Source organism: Magnolia sinica, chromosome 14, assembly GCF_029962835.1.
Source record: "Magnolia sinica isolate HGM2019 chromosome 14, MsV1, whole genome shotgun sequence".
Classification (NCBI taxonomy): domain Eukaryota; kingdom Viridiplantae; phylum Streptophyta; class Magnoliopsida; order Magnoliales; family Magnoliaceae; genus Magnolia; species Magnolia sinica.
This window is the reverse complement of record NC_080586.1, coordinates 14586351-14613480: the sequence shown is the minus strand read 5'-3', so window position 1 is coordinate 14613480 and position 27130 is coordinate 14586351. Positions and strand designations below refer to the sequence as shown.

Here is a 27130-nt window from a genome sequence, read left to right as displayed (position 1 = left end):
GCCACAGTCCAAACACTATTAAACCCCCCTACTTCCCGCCTTTTCTCTCCATCCAAATTACAATTCATTCCAATCGCAATATCCCGTCCAAACATGTCATCCAGACTCAAAGTAGACGACATCCGAACCCTCCTCGCCCAGCGCGGCCTCGACACCTCCGGGACCAAGCTGGTCCTACTCAAACGGCTCGAATCCGCTTGCAGCAACGACGGCAATTCCTCATCCGACGTCGTTGGTAAGAAAAGGCCGAGAAGGCGGCCAAACGAGGACGGTGCCGAGTCCCAGAAGGTCGATTCTGTTGAAACGATCAGCGGGATGGGCATCCAGCAGTTGCGGGAACAGGCGGCGCTTCACGGCGTATCGGCGAGCGGCTCGAAGAAAGACCTAGTCAAGCGGATATGCGCGGCTATCAAGGAGGGCTTGGACGACGTTCCGGAAGGTATGGCATTTCATCCAGATTCTAAGCTGCGGCTTGCTCCGTTGTTTAATTACACTGAGATATTGAGATGATAGAGTATTGGGGATCGTTTGAATGCGTGTAAGTTCTGTAAGTGGGAAGTGACTGATAGGTGGTGTTTGGGGGAGGAAATTTACGTGTAAGTAACTTACAACGCAAAACTGCCAGTAAATTTAATGGGGCTGGTGTGAGAAGTTTCTTCCTAAAAGTGATATTCACTTGGGGTCTGCTTGGTTTTCCAATTTCATATGAAATGCAAAGTAAGTAAGCCATACTATCGTTTCCAGGTGTTTGTTTAAACAAGAATTATGGCTCATAAATCAAGAGTCGAAATACATTTGTGAAGGAAGTAGGTAAAGTAAATTGTAATCATTACATTTTCACCTTATAAAACTACCATTTTTACAGTGTTTTGTGGGTGAAACAAACTATGCAGCAAAATCATCATCGCAGTCGAATGTAACTGATGTCACCACACAGTTACAAGTGTAAATAATCATTACTCATTTGCTGTTGTAATTGGAAAACCACACAGGCCCTTACATGCTGCCCAGTTGGATGTAACATGTAAGTGTAAGTCACTTAAATGTAAGCAAATTTTTTTTTTTTTTTTTTTGGGTAACCTGTAAGTCAATTATAGGTAAGAGGCGGTGTATTCACACCAAAAAAAGCTTAGAGTAGAGAATCACTAAAAAATCTTCAAATTACCTAAAAAAGTCTGGTATAGATATGTCATTGAGTTGATTCTTAGGCTAAAACAATCATCAGGTGGGCCACAAAAGTGGCCCCATGGATTCAAAATTTCTGTAATATGGAGCTGCTGTTGCTGCTCTCCAATTGCAGAGAGGTATGCTTAGTCAAGGAAGTGAAATCTCACCCCCCCTGCTAGTAACTGACTCACAAGTTGTAAGTGACATAGTGATGTAAAAGAAACTCTAACCCTAAATAACTGGGGCATGGCTACACTGATGATGAAAATGATTGATCACTAACAAACTTTCCAGCAAGAGGGTGTTCATCAGGTCTCCATATCATATGAACAGTGCAAAGAGTAAAAATTATCTCTTTTGGAAGATGTTAATGCGATCAAGCCATATATCCACCAGAGTTTGTTCTTTTGTGGCAGACTTCAGTTTCATTTGTTTGTTGGGGTTTCTAGTCTAAAATATCATTCAAACATGTCACTGCAGAGAAAGAAGTTGATGATGATAAGGAGAAATTGGTCACAGCTACCAAGAAAGGTGGTGCAGTTTTGGATCAATGGCTCCCAGATCATATAAAGTCAAACTACCATGTTTTGCAGCATGTATGTATGCTCATTGTATTCATTGATTTGCCAAAACTCTAGTTTTATTTGGTTAAGAATCCTGCTAGAGCATTCATACTTGATATCGAAATTTTGTAATGTGAGCATCTGCAAATAATTTTCGCGATCTCTTACCTGCACACTATTTACAGAGCTATACCTTGCTTTCCCCCCCATGTACAGAATTAATGTTCGGACTGCATTCTTGAAGTTGCATTTGAAACTTAACCCCACAGAGAAGTAGGACTTGTTACTTTCTAAGGATAGATTTTCTGCAGTGTTGATTAGAATTCAAACATTGGGGCCTGTTTGGAATGTGTTAGTATTATAAGCAGATTCGTTCTCCACCTGAAATGAGAATGCAGCAATGATGGGTTCAACATATTATCACCATGCCTTGCTCTGCAAAATGTAGCTAGGTTATTTCTCATCTTGCTTCCTTAACATTCTGTGGGTACATCCAAACAGCAGCCTTGTCAGGTTTGGGTTTATATGCAATGAATTGACTAGTCATGTGGCTAGTGACTTGGGTACAGCTTGTTCTACAATTTGCTTCTTCACTTTTTATAGTGTCAATGACAATGGTGTTCTGTTTTATATCAATATGCGCTTGCCAATGTCTCCAGGTCATTTTTATGTGACTTGGAGCCATCCTAAAAGTGTTTTTGGTTAGCATGTGCATTTATTGATGGTTATTTAGACATCATATCAGATTAGAAAGAGGCCAGAAATCCTAAATTTATTGTTTCTGAACCTTAAAACTACATACAAAAACTAGTAGCGAGAATGTGTTTCCCAGTGACTTCAATGTAGCTTTGAATTGTACACAAATAGCAGAACCAGAAAGCAGACCAAGAAGTATGGGTGACCCATGAAATTTTGCAGCACGGATGCTCACTTTTCAGCTAAGAGCATTTTGATATTTCTCTCACTGACAAAAAGCACGGGCAGTTATCCTCTATATGGCATTCTTGAAGATTTGAAAGCAGTCAATGAGTTTAGTCCAATCTTTTCTAGCTAAATGTGGAACAGAGATAAGACCAGTTTGATATTGCTCCTGAATATAGTGACACTGAATTTGATTTCCCCTGCATGATTGAGGGAAGCAATGTGAATAGCACTCAATCATGACAAAGGAACATGAAATAGTTTAAGATGTCATGTGTAGTTGACATTTCCTTTGATGGGGTAGATGGAACTTATGCCTTCTTCACAGTTCAATATCTCTACTATATCTAAACATGGTATGGGTAGGGGTGTGAACGACCGTCCAACAAAAGGCCATGTGGAGCCCACTGTGATGTTTGTGTGACATCTGTTTTGTCTATCAGTTGAGGAGGCTCATGTTAGGACGTCTGCCTAAAAATGAGGCAGATCACAAACTCAAGCAGGCCACACCAACGGAAATATGTGGATGTGACACCCACCATCGAAAAGCGATTATCCCTTTCTCTGCGTGTAGTCGCACCCCTCCCTCCGATTCACTCTCCCCTTTTCTTTCTCACCCCTCTCTCCATGTGCATTGCATGTGCCATATCCACTAGTGTTATTAGTGAGAAACTCATACTAGAATATATTGTATATACTATGCTCACTAAGTTGTATTGAGAGGCAGGCAGTTATTTCCCTTTTGTGGCAGGGTGATGAAATCTATGATGCCATTCTGAATCAAACAAATGTTGGGGCAAACAACAACAAGTTCTATGTGATTCAAGCTCTTGGTAAATTTTTCTTTCCTTAAACCTTTTCCTTTTACCCAATTAGTTCTTTTTGTCCTTTTGATGGTTATAATCAAAAGAGGTTTCTATGAGCTACTGCTCCTTCAGGTCTCTCCCAGATCTTGCAATATGACAAGTGATTGGCACTGTGATCCTTTAGATCCATGGTTTTGTTTATGTGTTTTTGCTGGTAGCCAATTAACTTTCGTCAGCATTGTTTTTTATTTTTGAAAGGTGCAATTTTATTGACTTGCTGTTAATTCAAGGTTTAGTTCTTACAACCAGCCAAACTTTGGCCTTTGTAACTTTGTTTTCTAAATTAATTAATTAATTAATATTATTATTTATATAATTTGTTATATAATTTGGTTATGTAGTAATGATATTGTAGACATGAGCTGTTGCATGTGTAAATTGGAGGAATGATGCGATTCTCTTAATAATGAAGTAGCAAACATATTTATTTACAAATACAAAGAGAGAGTGTCACACACACACACCACACTTATTCGAATGGTAAACTGTCTCTGATGTTCTTTGAACATGACGAGAGTGGAATGATACAAAGGAAAGCATTCACTAAAAATGAAAGAAAATGATGAAAAAAAAAACTAGAAATGTGATTGTAGCCTCTTGATGCAATTAACACTTTATATTCTCGAGTTTATCATGCAATTAATACCTAGCATATTTGATGAAAATGCCCCCGCATTAATCACCCCCGGTGAGGTGTCTTGAACACGAGACCTCTCGCTCTCATACCAATTTGATGCAGGACAATTAACCAATTGCTTTAAAAGCTCGAACTGATAGAGCATGGCGAATTAATCCCTTTATCTCATAGCCCAGGCCCCAAATCCATAGGTTAGGTCCCTGGCCGAACCCTTCTTGTGGGCCCCAAATCCATGGGTTCCGCCTCACATGAGCCACCAGCCTCACATGGCCCCCAATCCATGGGTTCCGCGGGCTGCCCACCCCGAGTATGCCACTGCGTCCCACAGGCCACCCCACTCGAGCTGGGTGTGAAAATGCCCCTGCATTACATATGTATTGTTTACATGTTATTTCTAGGTACTTAATATGTGTAACATTATACTCAATCATCATGTGTTTTAACATCAGCATGCAAATTCTTGAAATTTGAGATTGTACGTTAGCATATTCATATCTTCAGGAATATTTTTTTTTATTTATAAATATTATCGTCAGGACTATATAGATAATAATATGGCCTCCTATATGCACATATATTAGTAAATTTAGTCTGCATGTTCCTTTATGTGATGAGCCAACGGCCCCAACCTCAGGTGAAGGAGGGTTGATGTCAGGTATGCAGTTGGTGATAAAACTTTGGCCAAACAATTATGAGATCTCTGGTTTGTTTTGCAATGACTGGCAAAAGAGGATTCATAAAGGCAATTCCAAATAGCCGGGACAAGGCTACGATGATGATGATGATGATTGCAGCTTCTTGATGACTGCAATGTTCTAGCCTTCTAGGAGTAAGAGCAGGTTATATTTGTGAGTTGATTGACTTTTTATCCTATACACGTGGGTCACATGTCAAATTTGATTAGTTTTGAGTTTCATTGTTTGAATAAATTTCAAGTCTTTCCTTTCACTCTGCTGGTTATGATCATGCCTTAATTTATTTAATCTGTTTTTTTTTTTTTTTTTTTTTTTTTAAATTTTTAAATACTACTGTTGTTATTCAATCTGTAAGATCTTCTTGTAAGTATGCATATCTGCAGCATTTCCACCATTTTTCAATCACTCTAAATACAGAATGCGAAGTGAACTAACTGGCTTTTAGAACCAATTAAATGCCAGATATGTGTTTCCATTACCTTCCTGCTTTTTGGGAACTTCCACTTATGGGAAAAAATATTCTGAGAAGTCTTAAGTTTACTTAGTGTTGGTGATGCTGTCAGATTGCTGTATTTGGTCCAATCAGTTCTCACATACCAAATTGAACTTCATGCATATGGCTTTTATATAAGTGCCTTCTAGATTAAAAATATTGTTGCCTTGACAATTCACGAAATAGATAACGTTTTAATTTTTTATCTCTACAACAAGTTCCGGGTGTGTTTGGTATTTTCTGCTTCCTGAGGTGGCTGCAATGCACCATGTCCAATCATGAGTGATGTGAGCACTCATGACCACTCTTTGCATCTCACATGTGATTTTGGGGCAAAAAATTGAATAAGGGAAGACATATTTCTGCACTGCCCCAAACAATGTGTATTAGTCTGCCCTGCCAACTGTGATTTTACTATGCACCCAAATGTACCCAATATTTGTTTTGCTGTATTACTGTTTTTATTCATCGGGATCCTCACTGGTGATAATACAATTGCATCCGCAGAATCTGATGATGGCGGCACGTTCCTGGTTTACAATAGATGGGGAAGAGTTGGAGTAAAAGGTCAAGATAAGCTACATGGACCTTACACCTCCTGTGACGGTGCAATCAATGAGTTCCAGCAGAAATTCTTTGACAAAACAAAGAATCAATGGTTGGATCGCAAAGAATTTATTTGTTATCCGAAGTGCTATACTTGGTTGGAAATGGACTACAGCGAAGCAGAAAAAGCAGTTGTATGTTGGTTTTCTCCAGTTATTACTTGTGGTTATTTTGACTGGACATTTAGTTTCTCGAAATCTTGCAATACCCGTTGGTTGAAGAGCCCTTCTGTGTATGCTCATGAGAGTCAGATTCTGGATCTTACTCTCCACACGTGCCAATGTGGTACTTGTGTGCAAGATCCTAGCCATTCATCTGGTAGGCTGTGTATCTGCATGGCTAGAATACCACGCCAGTCAGGTCATCATGTAGGCCATAGATGTATATTGAATTTGGATCAATGGTCAACTTTTTATCCTTCAATTTCTATATGCGTGCTGCCCACCCAAAGACCAGAATGGCCTTATTTTTGGGCCATGGCATAAATGGGGGGGACTACCCAATATATGACCCAGCATGCATGTCCACATTGGCATGTGTGTGAAGAGCCATTTGAGCTTCTCTTGTGAGTAGCCATCACATTTCTCTTTGTTGAATTTATGTCCTCCTTACAATTAGTATGTTTCTTGAGTTGGATGTCTAAACATTGTATTGCTGCTAAGATCCAAACATCATTACCAGGTTTGTAATAAACCCAATGGCTCTATAATTGGTAGTCAACTTCGGGAGACACGACTTGAACCCCGCCTTGCAAAGTTCATCTCTCTCATTTGCAATATCAGCATGATGAAGCAGCAAATGTTAGAAATAGGTCAGTATTTCATATACTCCGAATGCACATTTCAGATAGTCGTAGTTGGATGATAAAGAATTGACAATAAAGTGAAATCTATCCTGATGAATTTTATTATGATTGCTACAGCCTTTGATTGACAGTTGGTGTCACTGTCAGATTGAACTTAGTCCAAGTGTGCTATTTTGCATTTCAACATTGCTGGTGTTGTATTTCCATTAATTCTGCCAAACTATTAACTTGACTTTTATTCTGTGATATACCATTGGTTATCTTATTACCTTGTTGGTTTTTTGCTTTGCCTTGTTTTAGGATACAATGCTGAAAAACTGCCACTTGGTAAGCTAAGCAAATCTACAATTTTGAAGGTCAGGCTTTGAGTTCATGCATCTGACTTTTCAATTCCAGTGAATATTGTGAATGGCTTTATCTGCTTTCTGTAGATTGAGTGACAGCATGGAACAGAATGGACTTACAAATCCAGTAAAGAAACTATGTTTGTACAAAGGATGATAATGAAACAATCTTGAAGTCGTCTACAATAATAAGGAACATGTGGAAGACTTTTGTCAATATCTTTAGCTTATAATTAATGTACCACCAGTCACCACCACAACCACATCGTGGTTGCTGGGGCTCCCAAACTTTATACTGGTTGTTTGGGGCAGTTTGAGAAAAAAAAGACCTGTATTTAGTGGACTAGCATTTCTTTCCCAAATCATGGTCGAGATAAAGAATTCAGTGGACTGGCACATCCACCCCAAGTCATGGTTTGAGATAAGACTGGGAAGTCTCCGTTCTTTTCTCAACCATGATTTGATGGTAATGCATCATGTCAGTCATGAAACTGCCATGACCAGGATGCACCCTAAATAAAAAATGGGAATTCCACTTTTCACTTTTCAGCTGGTTGTTCAGTTTCTGGATCAATAAAAGCTGCTAAACATAGAGATGACAACTGTCAACAAATACATTCTGCATTGAAACCTATGGATTGTCAAGTGGAGCAGGGGGGGAATGTGGTAGTTTGTAGGAGCAATAGCACTGGATTATGATGCTAAGGCAGATCACTTTAGTGAAACTTACGGCTACTGGAATAATCTTATGATAGATCTCTTGCTATTGGATATCGCAATTCCTCGGTGCTGCAACTAAAAAGAAGAAGCCGATTTCATACTTATGATTCATGCTTCCTCACCTACTTCTCGTTGATTTGTAAGGTCAGGCTTAGGCTAATTAAAACCTTATAATGTTGTCTTTGGTGAAAAAGAGGATCCCATTTCGTCAAACGACATTGATCAACTTCTTTGATGGAATAAAGTGCTTAAATCAACACCCCCAAGCCAAGCCTTTCCATGATCTGCGTCAAGGATTTTCCTCTTCACCAATGTATTCGGCTGGAAAATAACTGTCAGTTGACTTCAGCCCCACAATGATTGAATTTTTGTTTCTCTACTCCATGCTTGTTAGAATTTTCCAGTGTTCCTCTTGGAGTTATTTTGAAGGAATCAACGGCCAATCTGCTCATTGATGCTTATCCCTCTATTGAGGATGCACAGTGGTTTGGTTGGCCAAATTTCTTTGTGGTTCATCAGATGATTCCTTTCGTTTCCTTCTGTTTCCTTCTGTTATGAACAATTCCTCTATCTTTGGTCCAACTTGGTCTATCTCACCTGCTTCCAATCCATACTAATAGTCATGTTTGGATGGTAAGCATTTCCCTAGGAAACCATTGGCTTCAACTTTCTAATTTTTTTTTTTTTTTTTAGAAGATGATAATTTATTGCTGGGAAAAACTACAAGGAGCACAAAAACAAAAAGTAAAACAAGAAGAATAGAAAAAAGAAAGGAGAAAAACAGAAACTAACAAAACAAGACAAAAACCTAGAAAAAGAAACAGAAAACAAAAACCGGTCCCACAACTGGTGAGGAACCCTGGAAAAGAAGAACACCATGGAGCCCAATCCCTAAAAAACACCAGTACCCTTGAAAAAGCTCCCGCCGTATATGCTCAGATTCTGGAATCCAAGGTTGTTTCTTTCAGCCCAAACAGCGTAAAGAATAGCCAGCAGGAGGGTCCTCCATTTCTTTTTTCTAAGGCCTCCTCGAGGCTCCCCATGTCAACTGTAGAAAAGAAGCTCCATAGAGTTTGGCATTGGCCAGGAGACTCCAGCCAAGTGAAGGATGCTCCACTAGATATCTGAAGGGAAAGGACAGTGGATAAAGAGGTGATCTACCGTTTCTTCTGCACGAAAACAGAGAAGACACATTTGGGATGGAAAATCCCCTTTCCCTCAAATTGTTGATCGTCAAAAGTCTGTTCCGTTCCACCAACCACCTGAAAGCTGCGACCTTGGGAGGCACCCCATATGACCACAACGGACCTGTGTGGTAGGAAGAAGATGAGACCTCCAGAGTTGAGAGGGATCTATAGAGTGATCTAACAGAGAACAATCCTGAGCCCACGAGTGACCAAAGGCTGGCATCTTCTACGTTTGGAGAGGGAGCGAGGACTTGCAAGTGAGAAGAAGCTGAATGAGATCCCGAATTTCTGAATCAGACAGGTTTGGGGGGGCATCCACACCCCACCTCTCATCTTCCACAAAGCCATCCTTCATCAAAACATTACGATTTTGGCTGACAGCAAAAAGAGCCGGAAAGGAATCGGCTAGGGTGGGAATTCCACACCAAGAATCTATCTGGAACTTAATTCTCATGCCATTTCCAAGGGAGAAAGAAATCCTTTTAAATGCCATTGGGGCCATCCTCGCTAGACCTTTCCAAATGAAGGAAGCACAATAGAGGGAGGAATCCTTAAGTCCACCAACCTTAAGGGGATTAAGGAAAGGCCATATTTTGCCGCTACTATCTGTCCCCCCCCCCCCCCTTCAAAGTAGGGGTGCAAACCTCACTCCATCTGAGAAGAGGAAATTTACTACGTACATCTCCTGCTTGCCACAGCCACAGGAAGTGCCCATGAAGTATGTCAATCTGAAGAATAACAGACTTCGGGCAATGAAACAGGGAGAGAAGGTAGATAGGAAAAGGTTAGAAAGAGAAGCCTTTATCAAGTTCAATCTGCCTCCCAATGACAAAAAAATCTGTGAGAGGGACATGATCTTGAAAATATATGAGAGGGCTTCAACTTTCTATTAAATGTCCTTAGTACCAAGTCATGGTATACTGATGTCAAACACATCAATATAGATGATGAAGGGACATGATCTTGAAAATATAATTCACAATTATGTTTTTCTTTTTTCCTTTCCTTCTTTTTTCTTTTTTCCTTGAATGTTTTTCAGTTTGTAACTTCTATTGCAGAATGGCGTTAGTGTAATAACTGCAATTTTTAGCTATTCAATTATTGCATTTCTTGATGGTATACTTACATCTTTTACACAAAATAGATTCGATCTTCTCATCTTTACCTAGATCTGAATCTGATTATGGAGTACATAAATCACACTCATTTGATTTTTTAGGGCTATGATGTCTTGAAGCGGATATCTGATGTGATAGGCCAATCTGACAGGAAAAAACTTGAGCTATTAAGTGGGTAAGCGTCTATTTCATGCAGTGGAGGTTACATAATTAAATTCAATTTGTTGAATATGCAATTTTGGTATCATAGTTTTGGTATAATTATACATATTGGCGTGTTGCGTTGCTTGCGGTGCTTTGGTCAATCTGGGTAGAAAGGAATGATCTCTGCTTTCGCAACAAGCAAAGATCTGAGGCAGGGGTTTTCTTGAGGATTACACAGTTTTTGATGGACTGGGCTCCTTGAAGCTAGAGGGTTCCTTTCTCCAGTGGTGGTACTAGTTGTTGTACCCATAGTTTTCTAGGTCTCTAGTTTTTCTAGGCCTTCTCCTTGTTTTCTTTTCTTTTTGTATTCAGTTTCTGTTTTTGCTGGCTGTAGTTTGTCTTGCTATAGCTGTTTTCTTCTTTTTAATATAATATCACCTTTCAAAAAAAAAAAAAAAACCTAATTCATGTATGTGTGTAGAATATCTTTGATGGAGACCACAGCCCGGTTATTTATTAGAAACAAACATCTGTTACCGCGGACATGGAACCCCTAAATGTGCTTGTATTTTATGTGGATATGGTTTATTACACAAAAAATATGATGTAAATATAGGTGCACAAATGTAGGTACTGATGTAGTATGCATAACAATAATCTATACGGCTATTAGTAACCTCCATTCATCATGCCTTCCATGTAAATTTTGTTTTGTTTTTCGAAGGGTTTATATGTAAAATTTACTTGGGCATTTGTCTGAATTGTTCTACGAATATCTTAAAGTTCAATTTAACATGTTACCTGACTTTGATATTTATATCATGTTTCACTGTCCACTTTCATTGCAGAGAGTTCTACACTGTGATCCCCCACGACTTTGGCTTTAGGAAGATGCGTATGTTTTGCTGCTCTCTTAATAAGCTTAGTTATATTTTATGGTTTTATGCAGCCATTTGACAAGCAAGTTTCATGATATTTAGTTTTGGTAGTTAAATCGTATTTATTTATTAGATTTAACCATAAATACATGGGTCTAATTTCTGTGGAATGCAGGTGACTTTGTCATCGACACACCTGTGAAATTGAAAAGCAAGTTGGAAATGGTAATTCGTTTTTCCTCTCATAAAACAAGAAGATCCAAATCCAAGAACAATTCATGAATTCACAATCAATAGTTAATGGTTCCACTTTGCCCTGAATTTGGATTCTGTAACTGGAAATTCATTTTTTCTCTTTCAATACGGAGGCGAAGGGAAGTTCTTTTCTATGTTGGCTCATCTGCTGGTGCTTTTTCTACTTCAAATGGTTGACAGTGGCCTGAAGAAATGGCACTAGTAGTGAAAAAATATAAATGATGTATGGCTCCACTGGCTTAGAGTAAGATTGATACCAGTCTTAAAATTAACTTAGCTGACATGGGATTTTGTTGTTACAATAAAGATAGTCTATGTAAGTGATACCTATGTATGGTCAAGTTTCGGACTGTAACATGTGATTTGATCAGTTCTCTGAATAACTGTGTTCCCAGAAATGCTTATGCATCTGAAAGTTTCCTTGCAGACCCACAGTTCTAAGAAGCATGATCTCCTTGAATCTTGATTCTGATCTGCTATTACCATTTGATAAAGTCTGCTGAAACAAGGATGATTTTCTCATGAAATAAACCACCACAGCATAAGCATGGTGGTCTGTGAGACTCCCCCCATTCGAGAAACGTGGACTGAGATTTTAAACCATGCACCACACAACAGCTCGTTTCTGGGTATTCACTCCAACAGTAGGTGTATAACTGGGCTGACCTGTTCTAACCCTAGGTCGACTAGAAGTTCAATGTATATCATCATCATCATCTTAGCAGCCTTGGCCCAACTAGTTGAAGAATAAAGATCACAACAAAGCAGCATGATCTTGGGATAGTCGAGAAGGTCTTCACTCTCATAAATGATCATGCTTTCTAGAAGAAAATAGGTGACTGCTGCAATGACCCTGTTTTACTAGCCCAACCTGTTTTTGTGGCCAGTTAATCAACCGACCATTCCATCTGGTCCGGGTTTTAAAACACCTCTCTCTCTCTCTCTCTCACTCACTCACTCTCTCTCACACACACACACATGTGTGCGCGTGCGCGCGTGTGAATTTCAGATTTGCAAATCAAAGTGAAATCCATAAGCTTAACGATTTTTGCTGAATGTGGAGTCCCCTATGGAAGTTTTGAGATCAGTATTTTATTCTGAGTTGCAGCCTAATTTTCCAATCATGTATATTTGGTTAAGTGAATTCTTTTGTTCAGTGACATTCCATCAGTTCTTTGGATGCCTCTTATTTTCTGGATAGAGAAAAGCAACACCCATTCCACTGTTTTGAAACCTGATCCTCAGATTGGGGTGACTTAGTGGGTATTGGAATAGCTTAGACACATGTCGAGGTTGGATCAATATTCTGTCCCATTATTTATCTGCTTCTTTAATCTCGTACCTGCTATAAAGATGCTAGAGACAACTGCTTATTGAATTGATCCATACTTCTCAAGTGTTGGCAAAGCATCTTAGGATGCCACTTGATTTTATTTGGAGACAGTTCAAGCATATTGTTTCAACATCATCAAATTGGAATATTGCTGATTTTTTTGCAAAATGCATGATTGGTGATAAAGGATATCTAATTAACAAACTCATCATTCTTGATTTGCTCATAAGGTGATGAAGCATTTCAGGGATTGGTTTGTTTGACTTACATGCATATGATTCCTCTTTCACCAGACCTGTGCATGCAGTCAATTATAAGTTAAAGATGTTCCCCATTCGCTCTTTGTAACAAACCAAATGATACTATGGCTATGTTTTCTTAGATTCTTTTGTTTGTACTGAATGATGAATGTTTGTTCCTTCTCTTTGAGCAGTTTCAGAAGTAATTTGTACATTGATTTAATGGATAGAATATGAATATCTGCTACTGCTAAATTCACAGGGTACATTTGACTAAACAATTGTGAATAGTAACCATATCTCATTTAAAAATACTTGTTGCTAAACTCCTTGAATGTGTTAAATTTTTGGCATTCAGGTCCTTTGGCTATCATGAGATTGCATTGATCTCATTGCTATTGAGGTTATCTGAAATTCCAATATACTTTGACTTACCCCTGTGTCAAGTTTTAAAGCTATTAATCATACCAGGCAAAACATTGAATGCAATTGCATTGCTTCTAACATTGGCTTACAAACTAATTTGCTGCAAATTTAATATGCAAATGGCATGATATTCAATTGTTTAATTAATAAAAAAGGATATTCAATTATTTACATTTGATCTCATTTTAATAAATAGATAACATGAACCTCCTCTGTCTGCAATTGAAGGTGGAAGCACTAGGTGAGATTGAGGTTGCCTCTAAATTGTTGAAAGACGACAATGACCAGGTATGTTTTCTATTTGGAATTGTCCTTTATAATTAGGTTGACTGCCACACTCATAAGCCAGAAAAATTCAAATATCCAGGTGACTAGGGGTTTTGGCTGAAATCAGAAGTGTTCAGCGAATTGGTAGTTCATGCCATAACACTTGATTCCCACATGTATTGACTGAGTTTACTGGTTAACTCTGTTGCATCATAAAGTGCAATCGAGTGAGATTTTCTCCCCAACTCCTCCATTAAGGATATTTCATTTAGGGAAAGGGTTTTTGTAATGTCTCTTTCAACAATTGAAGCATTGATCGAATAGCTAGGGTGATTTTGAGTTTTGGGTGGTTGTTTCCCCTTCATTTTCTTTCTTTTACTTTTCTTTGAATAAGTGTGTAACTGAAGCATACGTGCAGGATGTATCGATTTGTTGGTAGGTTTAGGTTCTTTCTTTTCTATTTTATATTTGTCGTATGTATGCATGCATTTATAATGTGTTTATTGACGGGGTTTGTTGGGTTATTTCTTGATGTTGTTTCCTCTCTCTCTTTCCCTCTCTATCTCCCTCTCTCTCTCTCTCTCTATCTCTCTCTCTTCCACTTGTAAATATGCATATAGGTTCTAATTGTAACTATGTAGGTAATTATTAAGTGGCTATTGCATCATCATCATCATCATCACCAAAGCCCTGTCCCATCTTTGGGCCTGGCTTCATGAATCTTGTTTTGCAGTCAATCCCAATTAAGGCCCTGCCCATGTATATGTTGTTAATATAAATCGGGCCAAGTTGGCACTAGATATCGAGTTCTTCCTCTCTCTCTCTCTCTCTCTCTCTCTCTCTCTCTCGGGTTAGGTTGAAGTATTTGTGTTAGTAAGGTTACTTCTAAATTGTGCGCGCATGTGTGCGTGTATATATTGATTGTACAACATCGGGGTAGGTTTTCATGTTTGAGTTTTTTTTTTTGCTAAATTTGCACTTGGCTTTCTAATTCCTTTGTCCTGTTTCTTATACTGTAGGATGATCCCTTGTATTCCCATTACCAACACCTTCATTGTGAATTGACACCTCTTGAAGTTGATTCTGAAGAATTTTCTATGGTAAGTCATTGTTTAATCATATCATCTCAATAAACCTAGGCCTTTGTACCTATTTTGATCTTTGATCCCGTGACAACAAATGAAATGCTACTACCTGAAATGGGTTTTATGTTTTATGTTTCCTTACTGCTGATAAAAGTGTAATATACCTGTTTGATGCAGTGAACAGTGTCACCTGGACACACAGTATGGGTGTTGAGTGTCTAAGTGTCCTAAAAGGGGAAATTTATAGAAATACAAAACCTTATCCACCTTTTGTATATCATATTATCATACTGAGATTTGTGAAGTCTCTTTTTTGTCGTTTGGCTTCTGACAATCTTTTCATTGCAAAATTATTATGCCTATTATCATCACTATAGGCATCTTTGACAGTTAAGGAACACTATGTTCATAGGATAAGTGTAGTTGAGATGGATGAGTGGCAAGACAAGGAATGATAGGATTAGAAATGATGCAACTGAGGGAACTTAGGAGTAGCACTAATAGGTAATGAGGGAAAGTAGACTTAGCTGGTTTCATCATGTGTAACAGAGACCAAACTGTGCCGCTTAGAAAGAGTGGGTTGGTACAAGTTGAAGGCTCTAAAAGGTCAAGGGAAAGGCCCAAAAGGACGCGGGTGGAGGTAGTAAGAAAATACCCGAAGACCTATGGTCTAACTGAAGTTATGGTCCTAGATGGAGTGGAATGGTGGTAAAGGATTCATGTGGCTGGCCCCAATTTGTTGGGATAAGGTTTAGATGATGATGATGATTATCATCACTATAGGCAACTGTATTTGCTTTTCTTGTGAAATTCTAAAGGAAAATCCCCACACCTAAAACCTTTTTGAAGAATGTTTTCCCTGCTTCTTCTCAGGTAACTACAAAAAACCTAAATGTACAAAGAAATGAAAGGCATTGTTGTTTTTCAGTTCGTCTTTTAATGAACTAGAAAATGTCCAGTTCTGTGCTTCCTATATCATTTTCCTTTGATGTATAAAAGGGCTCATGTCTATGTCGTCAAATGGTGGCTGCGGTTCTTCTCTGGAAAATGTATTCATGCTGGTCTGGTGCACGTACTGGCTATGGTGAACAATGCTCTACTAAAAACTCTTCTAACCATTTTCTATGTCCAGCCATATACTTTTGTACGATTAAATTGTTTTTGCACTGCTGATCTTTTAATTGCCTAATAATGGACCTTGAACGTGATATGATATCACCATGTAACATTTTCGTTTTCCAGATAGAGAAGTATATGAAGAATACTCATGCCAAAACACATTCAAATTATACAGTTGATATTGTACAAATATTCAAGGCATCTAGGGAAGTTGAAGCAGAACGCTTCAGAAAGGTGATTGCGGAACCTTGGAAATTTAATTCTCTTATGCTCTCAGGAGACTGTTCAGTTACTGTAGATCTTTCTATCTTCATTTTACCCAAGAAAGTTTCAGAATTTATGACTCCTTGCTTCCATTCATGGTCTAACCCTTTATGTGTGAATGGTTGTGTGTAGTTTTCTAGCATGAAAAATAGAATGCTTTTGTGGCATGGCTCTCGACTTACAAATTGGACTGGCATTCTGTCGCAAGGTCATCCTCGTACTTCATTATTTATTCCCAATTCTCCTTGCAAGCAGTGTTCGTAGTATCGATACTATCGGCCGATATTATCGTTATCGATGGTCGGCGATACGAAACCCCTAAGATTTCCCTCAGAAATACAATAAAATCATGTAATCCTGTTTATGCGATATATCGCACAAATATCATAAAATATCATGCGATATTGCCAATATCGATGATATATTGGCATTTATCATGACTTTTCCCTTGAATGCATACACGATATCATCGGAATATCTTCATAACCACGTACAATTCCAAAAATTTGAAAAATAAGTAAGAAATAGGAAAAAATCTCTTACCTCATATCTACCTGAAGGGCTGGCCTTCGACTAGATTTGGTGGGCCAATCGTCGACAACCCCGGATAAATTTAACACCCCCCCCCCCCCCTCGGCTTTTTTCTTCTGGGTAGAATCGCTTTGAAAGAAATCAGATTTTCATCGAGGTTTTTTTGAAATTGTAGGGCTGCGCCTTTTTATTCGGAGGAAATCGGATTGCGTATTGAGTTACTCAATACGCTCTTATGGTACTGAGTAAATTCTGTTGGGCCCACTGTGAATTCATGCGGTTTATCCAAGCCATCCATCCATTTTTGCACATCATTTTAGGGGTTGAGCCCAAAATTGAAGTATATCAAAAGCTCAAGTAGACCATACCAAAGGAAATAGTGGAGGTATTGATTTCCACAGTTGAAACCTTTCTAAGGACCCCAGTGATGTTTATTTGTTATCCAAACTGTTCATAAGATCAAACAAACATGTATTAAGGGAAAACACAAATATCATCTTGATCTAAAACTTCTGTGGGGCCCTAAGAAATTTTCAACTGTAAAATTCAATTCACACTGTTTCAGGTGGTGTGGTCCACTTGTGCTTTGGATATGATTAATTTTTTGTCTAAAGCCCTAAAATAAAATGATAAAATGCATGAATGACAGTGGGCCCCATAGAGTTTACTCAGTATGCTTAGCGTACAGAGTTACTTAGTATGCAATCTGCTTCCAATTTTGAGTCCTCTTGGATTCGGTGCGACTCCGGTTGCACTTAAGACGGTGCAACCCATACGGTGGGGCCCACCTTGATGTATATATTTTATATCCATTCCGTCCATTTGTTTATAGAGATCAATTTAGGTCATGGGACAAAGAACTATGCATATCCAAAGCTCAAGTGGACCCCATAACAAAAAGCAGTGGGATTGAATGCTTACCATTAAAAACTTCTTGAGGGCCATAGAAGTTTTTGATCATGCTAATATTTGTGTTTTCCCATACTCCATATCTCCATGAACTTGTGAACAGGTTGGATCTCAAATAAACATCATGGTGGGCCCCAGGAAGGTTTCAACGGTGGTCGTCACTGTCCCCATTATTTTTTGTGGTGGGATCCACTTGAGCTTTGGATTGGCTTCATTCTTTGGCTCATAACCTAGAATGATCTCTCCAAATGTATGGATGGTGTGGATACAACAAATATATCATGGTAGGGCCCACATTCAAGGTCCCACCCACATTGCTGTTCCGCATGGATTGAGCACGGGACACATATTTCCCGTGAAAATCCTTTCTTAGGAAGTTCCTACGTTGGGATGCTAGGTGGGGCCCACCTTAGTGTTTGTGATAAATCCACACCGCCCATCCGTTTTGGGGGTTCATTTTAAGACATGCGATAAAAAATGAAGTGTATCCAAAACTCAAGTGGGACGCCCAAGAGGAAACAATGGGGATTCAGTGACCACTGTTTGAAACATTTGTATGGCCACGAAGTTTCATATAAAGCCATGTTTATGGTGTTTTCACTTCATCCGAGTAGGAATGACCTTATAAACGGTTTGGATGGCATATAAACATCAAGGTAGATCCTAGGAAGGTTTCAACGGTGGGAAACTCTTTCCCTGACTTTTACTCTCGTCTGACCCACTTGAGTTTTGGATCCACCTCATTTCTGGTCGCATGACCTAAAATGAGCTCACAAAATGGATGGACAGTTTGGATTTCTCACAAATATCACGGCAGCCCCACCTGACATCTCAGTGTAGGAACTTCCCGCTATGCCTACGTGCCCAACTTGGGGAGTATGACCCCACCAGCGATGTGGGTGAGGCCCTGACCGTAGGGCCCACCTCTATAGATGTATTATACATCCATGCCATCCATATGTTTTTCTATATTATTTTAGGATATGATCCAAAAAATGAAGCTGATAAAAGTTCCAGGTAGACCACACCACTAGAAAAGGTGATCATTGAACTTCCACTATTAAAAGCTTCCTAGTGTCCACAATAATGTTTATTGAACATCCAACCTATTGACAAGGTCATGCAAATCTGGATGGAAAGAAAATGCAATATCAGCTTGATCTAAAACTTTTATGACCCATAAAAGGTTTTCAATGGTTATTAAGAACTATTTCCTATGGTGTGGTCCACCATTAAAAACTTCCCATGGCCCACTGTTTCTTGTGGTGTGGTCCACCTAAGAATTGGATTTGATTCATTTTTGGGCCCATGCCCTAAAATGAATTGGCAAGAAGGATGGACAGTGTAGATGTATCACGCGCACATTGAGGTGTGGCTCACATAATAATAATTGTGTTTAACAATTAAGTGTCCACTAACCAGATGTTAGAATTTTTTTGGCCTAATAATAATTGTGTTTTTATACATCTCTTGAAACATTTATAAATATTATGCATTTTATTTTAATATAGTTGCCTTAGTTCAATTAGACAACGCTTGGCTTAGGACCTTATAGTTGCCTTAGTTCAATTAGACAACGCTTGGCTTAGGACCTTATACAAAAGAAACCTATTGTGTGCATTTTTTATTTTTTTTTGCAATGTTATGATTTGAAACTGTGTATTAAGATCTTTTTTGACAATCCCTGAAGTTTCATTGAAAAATTCAACCATTTTCCCAATGTTTCCCCATGTTTCCCAAAAAGTGCGATAAATTATGCGATACAGACGATATATTCCGTGCGATAACCGATATGTATCTGTATCCCAAGGGTGCGATACATAGCGCGATACCGATATTTCGAACACTGCTTGCAAGCCATAAAGAAAAATTCTACAATAAGAATGCGTGACGAGAAGAAGGCATTTTTGTGGCACATGTTTGGGCCCACTGAAAATATGCCCTGGACCAACAAGGTTGGCCCACTAATTGGTGGGCCACAAGTATGTTGAATATGGACTGTCAGTCTTTTTACTCTTCTGTCTGTTTCCCCATACAGGCGTGGCCCACTTGATGGTGCACTGGTCTGGTTTTTGGGCCTGGGCATATTCATCATGGGCCCACCTGATGAATGGCCTGGGTCTCGCACATGTGCAGTGTTGGCAAATGCACTGCGAGGAAAACACACAATCCTCTTCGGGTGGATCTCCTTAGCATTTCTCTTATGCAATTAATTGTTCTGATTAGCATATTTCCTTTCTGGTCATCTATAGTTTCTGTTACCTTTTAACACTAATCGAGTGTGTTATACTGTTTCCAAGCAAAATTGGTGAGTTATACAGAAAATCTGACTGCTTCTGTCATGATTAAACATAGGATTACGGATCGCTCCTCCAGAAGCACCTTCCACAGGTTATATGTTTGGAAAAGGTGTTTATTTTGCTGATATGTTCTCAAAAAGTGCCAATTATTGCTACTCTACTAAGGCATGTAGGGTCGGCGTGCTTCTCTTGTGTGAGGTAATTCCCTTAACTGGTAACAATATGAGGATCATTAGGATACTTTTAGTTTCGTCTTATTGAATCCTTACTAAGCACACACCTCTACATGTGGCCACACATTGCCAACTGTATGTGGGACATCTGACCAAGCATCAGGTGGGCCAACTTGGTAGATGATCCAGTTCAATTGTGTGACAAAGATGCGCTTTAATAAATGGGGTGCAATCATTCTGCGTCCTAAGTACACTTGTGGCCCACCCAGTGAGTGAACCGGCCATGAGTTCCACATGATGTACTGATTTGATGTACCACACAAGTATCAGGTTAGTTGGGTCCTTACACTTGCTCCGGTGGTAGACTCTTAGGAGTTTCGACACCTGGTCAAGGGTTCGAGTACCCATAGGTGGTGAAATTCCACTATGGCGTGAGTGTGTGGGGGTACCTGTGCGTGTGTTTTTTTTCTTTTTTTTTAAAGTATCAGGTTAGTTGATGTGGATGCATATAGAGGTGGGTATGATCTTAGCATAACTGTCTTAATATTACTCCTGCTTTGCCTTTAATGTAGTAGCATGTAACTTTGGAGATGTTGAACCTTTTTGCTTCACAGGTTGCACTTGGTGACATGGCTGAGCTTCTATCTGAAAATTATAATGCTGATAAGTTGCCGAAGGGAAAGCTAAGGTTTCTTCTCGCTGTCTTATTTAATTTTCTCATTATAGTTCGAATGGGGTATTATTTGATGGATAGAAAGGAGAGTACACATCCATGGAGTCAATTAATGAAAAAAAGGAGAAAAATAAGGCATCTGTTTGCTACGCTTCAGAATCAAAATCATATGAAATTGCATGACCACCCACTAATTATAATGTGTATGCTGATTCAATCATTTAGGGAGAAACTTGTACACTTGCTACATGATCTCCAATGGCTGTTAGAACTTGATCAGAGGTGGTTCATGCAATTACTAGATTCAATGTTCAAGCTCTAGGATAGAATGTTTCAGTTAACTCTATATCTAAGTTACATGGTCTGCCAATCCCCGTATGTTGGGATAAGGCTTAGATGATGATGATCAAAGTTGCATATTCCAATGAAAATTGTAGGATTGCAATGATCAGTGATTGCATTCCAGTCATCGAAGTTGATCCGCCAAGAATCACCAAAAATGCAGCAAGAGTTAGGGCTTGGAAAGGGTATGGTTGATCCACAAGCCTGCCAATCCTACCTGCTTGAGAGCCAGGTTCAGGGGTATATTGGGTCGTAAAATGTTGTCTATTTAAGTAAACTTAATGTAGGGGCATTTTCACACTGGGCTCAAGTGGGGTCGCCTGTGGGATGCAGGGGCACACTCGGGGTGGGCGGGGCCCACAGGGGAGGTCTTGTGTTCGAGACTCTTCACTTGGGGTGATTAATGCGCATTTCACACCGGGCTCAAGTGGGGTAGCCTGTAGGATGCGGGGACACACTTGGGGTGGGCGGCCTGTGTGAGGCGGTACCCATGTGATTTGGGGCCCACGAGGGGGGTTCAGCCGAGGTCCTAACCCATGAGACGTGGGGCCTGGGCTATGAGATAAAGGGATTAATTCGCTATGCTCTAACAGTTCGAGCTTTTAGAGCAAGTGGTTAATTGTCCTGTATCAAAACTGGTCAGGCTTGGGTTGACTCTAATCTAACTCTGGTCACTGATATATGTTATGTATGTATAAGTGAATAAAATAAAATATGCGCCGCAATTATTAATGTGGATCCTTGCAAAAGGTCCGCAGGCTTGGGCTTAAGCCTCTGTTCATGGGTCAGATAATCTCATACTGGAAAAGGGTTGGGCTCAGGTCTGTTTTCTGAGCACTTTTGGTAAATGGGTTGGGCTCAGGCGGATCATGACCCAACCTGAATCTAGGCCATTTCTATTCCTAGCAAGAATAGTAGACAATAACTAGAGAGTTCCAGCTCACACATGCAAGTGGCCACAAAATCCATTAACATAGAAAACTGAGTTGCGTTACCTAGAATCTAAACCATGGAAAACCCTACGATTCATAGTAGCTGCTGCAAGTCTACAACTGCTTTTACAAAAAAAGCTGAATCCTGTTCCCTCAATATTTTGATTTATAGCCTATAGAAAATGCAAAAAATCCCTGTGAAAGTAGGGGAAAATATAAAAAATACCTTTTAACTTATTACTACCTAAATATAGGTCAAATCCTCCTAGCCTCTTTAAGGATATTGCTGTAAATAAGACAACCTAGCTGACCGCTGCATTAGGACTTTAAGCCATGGCTTTTCAGAAATAATGAAAATAACCCTGGCGGAATAATAAGACAATAAATACAAAGTCTTTAATTTTCTTGGGTCGATTAGGATGCAAGCAGCACCAAAATGCTTCAAAAAAGTACTCTTGATAATCCTATGGCTAATTCCCTCCAGCAACTTGCATGAGTCCTAAAGTGTTCTTAGGCACCACCGCGCATCACAAAGCAGGCCAAGTTCAGCCATTTGCTTGGATCATTGCATGTAGCAACCTCTGGTCAATAGGCCATACCACATTGTAGGTAGCATGTAGGCCAAAAGTTCAGTTCTGTGGTTGTTGTTAGAGAGTTCTTGGTTTCTATTAGATTAGACACATCCCGACGTGAAAGAAAGGAAAAAGAATACTAGATGACGTTCTAACATGCCAATGCAATTTAAAATAATAGAAGTATGATTGAAACATAAGAGTTCCAATTGTAGATAAACAATGAAGACATGTCATATGATTGGCTAGCCTTGGTTCCCCCATTCAGGTTGAATTCCCTGCAGAGGCTTTGGATAGGATTTTTGACAGTCTCCGTGTGACGAGAGGCGCATTCAAACGGCTAGCTAGGTCCCATGAGATAATCCAAATAGCCTTGCAAATCCCCTTGGAGTCATTTCTGACTGTTGAATTTTCCTATCCTTGTTTTTTGGTTAATCGATCCGTCCATTCAATCTTCCTCTAATGAGTTCTCTTGAATCAAATTTGCACGATGGGAGTAGGATCTCGAATCTCACTTTACATTCATAATAAACCTTATTTCGCTTTGTGGCAGTAGGATTTTCAAGCATATGTATGTTTGTTGGCTAGCATTGTTTTAAATGCAAATGCATTTGCAGCACAAAAGGTGTTGGAGCAACAGCGCCAGATCCCTCAGAGTTTCAGACACTTGAAGATGGTGTTGTTGTTCCCCTCGGCAAGCCAACAAAGCATCCGGTTCCTGAGGTAATTTGGATGATCAGCATGATGAATTGCATATCCTTGAGCCCAGCAATGGCCAATAGTGGGGGTTGGATCTTGAATCCTACTCTCCCATACTTGCATCATATCTGCGAGATTCAGTTTATTCATCAGGTGGGTCCCAACAAGTAATAGGCGGCCACTCTGAAAAAAAAGGCCGGCATTTCACCATGTGGGCAACACATGCACGTTGATGTGGACATGGTCCGTTCCCTTAGACCATTCATTTGTTCCATAGGCATGTGCCTGTCTAATGATTGGACTGGCCTGATTTTTGTGCCTCCACACATTCATGGCATGACCCACCTGATGACCGGCCAATATCTTGCACACATTTCCATGTTGGGATAATGAGGGGCGGTTAACTTTTGTGATTTGTCACAGTTCTCATATATCATTGTCAATCTTGCAGTGTAGCTTGGGGTACAACGAATACATTGTGTACAATGTTGATCAGATTCGGATGCAATATGTTGTTCAAGTAAATTTCAATTACAAGCAATGATGATCAGCCACTAGAATTTTTCTCCAGTTCCGAAGGATTCGATCAGTTTTGCATCACTTCTAAAGTCTTCCCAGATGCAAGATGGGCCCCTTCTACTCTCATTGATGTGCCATTTTAGAAATCTTTCTTGTATCTTTTAGAGTTTGTGTTATGTATTTGCACTGTAATAGTCATCATGTCCAGCCAGGTCAAGTCAACTTGTAGACTCAAGACTCTCTCCCTCTTTGATGTGCAGCCAGGTTAGGTCGACTCGTAAGACTCAGATGCATATCTAACAAATAATATTTAAATTTTAAAGTAGTAGTAAATGTTTAACATGTTTACTAGAGTAAATTGGCTAACAACTAAAATGAGTACAACCTGATGTATGTTGGCTGCGCCGGCTTCTCTCCCACACAAAAGTTTCAGGCTCAAAAAGCGCCCTCTTCTTTATTCAAAAGGCGACTCCCAACGACTTGACTGATTCAGTCGCCTTTTTGAACACGAAACCTTTGTGAGGGAGAGATGTGGGCCTAACTAACATGCCACTCCTTGTATTGAATCATTCAGGTTGATTAGAGTCATTTGGTGTGTTGATCTGAGTTGACTCGGCTGAGTTTGATTATATATATATGTGTGTGTGTGTGTGTTGAAAAATGATGCAATATGTGACCATAGTTTTAGAAATATGATAATGGCAATGTTTAATAGCGAGGTACATATTAGATGGTTGTTGCACAAAAAATGTCCGACTTTGATATGTGTCCCGCAAATAGATGGTTAAGAAAGAAAATATAGTGTTTTAAGATTCTATTGCTAAGATGTTCTGATGTGGTGATTCATGAATGGATCATCATATCAATGGCTTGGATCATTGAACCATGACCCCATTTTTGTGTGTAAATAAATAATATAATAAGACAATCTACGTTGAAATATGTTCATATGGTGACAATAAATCCTCTCTTTTAATGAGACAGTATGATGTGCTTTCTTTGACTAGGATTACTGAATAGCAGTGAATTTAGGGTTATAGCTTTACCACATCGTGACCTACCAGATCAACGGTTTTGATTATCCCGGATGTGTACGTGTATGTTGGTCTCCAAGGACTCGGATTGCGTGCTGAGCAAATTCTGTGGGTCCCATCGTGATGTATGTATTATCTAGCCGTCCATCCATTTTCCAGTTCATTTTAGGGCATGAGCCCAAAATTGAAGCATATCCAAAGCTCAAGTAGACCGCACCGCAGCAAACAGTGGAGATAAGGATATCCACCGTAGAAATCTTCCAAGGGTCGATAGAGATGTTTATTTGTCATCCAACCGTTCATAAGATCACACAGACATGGATGAAGGGAAAACACAAATATCAGCTTGATCCAAAGCTTCTGTGGCCCCCAAGCAGCTTTTAACGGTAGGCGTTCAATACTGACTGTTTCCTATTGTGTGGTCCGCTTGAGTTTTGCATGTGCTTTAATTTTGTGGTTGGAAACGTTTCCACAGCTGCCCCATCTTCATTGGACGGCTATCAAGTGCGATGCCGTGCCACGAAAAGCCAGGTAGGTGTGGGGCCCACCATCTGCTTGATGGTCGACTACCTAAGCTGAGTCTGCAGAAGGAAGACTTAGAAACTCGATTCCTTTCTTTCTCAGAGAAACGCCAGGTGCACTGGGCACGTGCACTTTTCTCTCACTCGTTGCTAACACGTGCCAAAATAGCGTACATGTGCAAGATCAAATCCGTTCATCAGTTGGGTCCCACCCTTTTAATGCCAGATTGAAAAATATCATGTCAGATCGTGGCTCGTGTAGGCCACACATGCATGTCCAATGTTTACCAACGGTGGGTTTCTTTTAATGGCCCATTTCTTTTGCACGTGTCTGGCCCTACTGATAAGTTAACCAGCCGGAGTTTAGAGACAAGGCATGTACATGGAGGGTTGAACCTGATGAGAGATTTGGATGGCACACGTGTCTCCCATGTTGGCACGTGCAGGAGGCAATTACCAGAAATGTTCAGGTCCTTGATCAATGGATGTAGCCAAGTTGGACCCATAGATAGACCATAAAAGAGCCATCTTATTCTCGCTTGGAATAGAAAAGAAAATGACTTGAGAAGGTGCAACACGTATGGAATTATTGGCTCCTTTAACCGGTATGCATGCGTGACTTTTGACACTGGCGCAGGAAGAGACGTGATGAGGTCGATCCGGAATACTACGCTGAATTCATAGGACTCTTTAGACTTTTCAGAGAAAGAAATTCCTCAAATCCACAAAATAAATAAAAGTAAAAATAATTTCTAATAAATTTAAAGTAATTAATTCAATTCAAAACTAAAATAATTTATAATAAATTCAAAATAACTTAATTGATAATAAAAATGAAATTACAAATATTTAAATAAGGAACTCAAATCCAAGAAGAAGTTTTACTTACTAAAGCATCAAAAGTTATACTCGAGCTAAAACTTATTATTTATAATAAAAACAATAACTTACTAAACGATCAAAAGTTATACTCGAACTAAGACTTATTATTTATAATAAAAATTAAATTAAACGGATGATTAAAAGTTATATTCAAACTAACTTATTAAAAGTTATATTTAAACTAAAACTTATTATTTATAGTAAAAACAAAATTAAATAGATGATTAAAAGTTAATTATGCGTGAACTAAAACTTACTATTTATAATAAAAATAGAATTAAATGAATGGCCAAAAGTTATACTAAAGTTAAAACTTACTATTTATAGTAAAAAGGAACTAAATGGAACTTTTGACCGCAAACGTGAAATCTCACAAATCCAGCATGGGCAACTCGGCATAGTAGGTTGATCGCCTTAAGTAAGTCTTCCAACCTAAAATCATATATAATATGTCGAAAAACTCACTCCGACTTGCGAGATACGATTAATTTAAGGTTTCGATGGTTCGCATCATTTCCACCTCTGATCGGCCCTTCTCTGTCAATGTTTCCCATGAAAGCTTCTGCGACCTGCTTTACATCATTAGACATGCACCATGTGAGTACACTCATCGATAGCACACGTGCCAACATAGCACATGTGTGAGAGATCAAATTCGTTCGCCCATCAAAATACGCTTGTGTGCCATGTTGTCGCGTGTGACCATAAGGAGGCATTGAAATTGTCCTTCAAAATATGTATTGGTCAGTGATCGAAGGTGCAGTTAAGAGAGAAGGCACGTGTGTTGGCATCTCTAGGTGGGCCATCTCTAGTAGGCACGTATGTTGGCAATACAGCTCAAGTACACGCCACACATATGTCAACATGGCATGATAGGTCCAAGATCAAGTCCATCCATCAGAGCGGAAACT

The 27130-nt window shown here is 39.3% G+C and overlaps 1 protein-coding gene across 2 annotated transcripts; it reads left to right on the top strand.

The window, feature by feature from the left end:
- Positions 1 to 24133, top strand: LOC131225389 (poly [ADP-ribose] polymerase 2). Of its 2 annotated transcripts, XM_058220917.1 has the most exons (17): positions 1 to 439; positions 1648 to 1763; positions 3403 to 3484; positions 5850 to 6082; positions 6630 to 6759; positions 7054 to 7109; positions 10224 to 10297; positions 11115 to 11161; positions 11320 to 11369; positions 13626 to 13685; positions 14684 to 14764; positions 15992 to 16102; positions 16265 to 16340; positions 19928 to 20070; positions 20660 to 20733; positions 23182 to 23287; positions 23715 to 24133. In XM_058220917.1, the coding sequence occupies exons 1-17, from the start codon at positions 94 to 96 to the stop codon at positions 23805 to 23807; spliced, it is 1878 nt and encodes a 625-aa protein (XP_058076900.1). In that variant the 5' UTR covers positions 1 to 93; the 3' UTR covers positions 23808 to 24133. The 2 variants fall into 2 exon arrangements, with proteins under 2 accessions (XP_058076900.1, XP_058076901.1); XM_058220918.1 differs by lacking the exons at positions 1648 to 1763; positions 3403 to 3484.
- The last annotated feature ends 2997 nt before the right edge of the window (positions 24134 to 27130 follow it).

Excerpts from the sequence above, each read along its gene's own strand:
- LOC131225389 (XM_058220917.1), top strand. The coding sequence starts at position 94 with ATGTCATCCAGACTCAAAGTAGACGACATCCGAACCCTCCTCGCCCAG. Across the intron at positions 11,162-11,319 it reads CTTTGGCTTTAGGAAGATGC|GTGACTTTGTCATCGACACA; the intron begins GTATGTTTTGCT and ends TGTGGAATGCAG. Across the intron at positions 20,071-20,659 it reads GCGTGCTTCTCTTGTGTGAG|GTTGCACTTGGTGACATGGC; the intron begins GTAATTCCCTTA and ends TTTGCTTCACAG.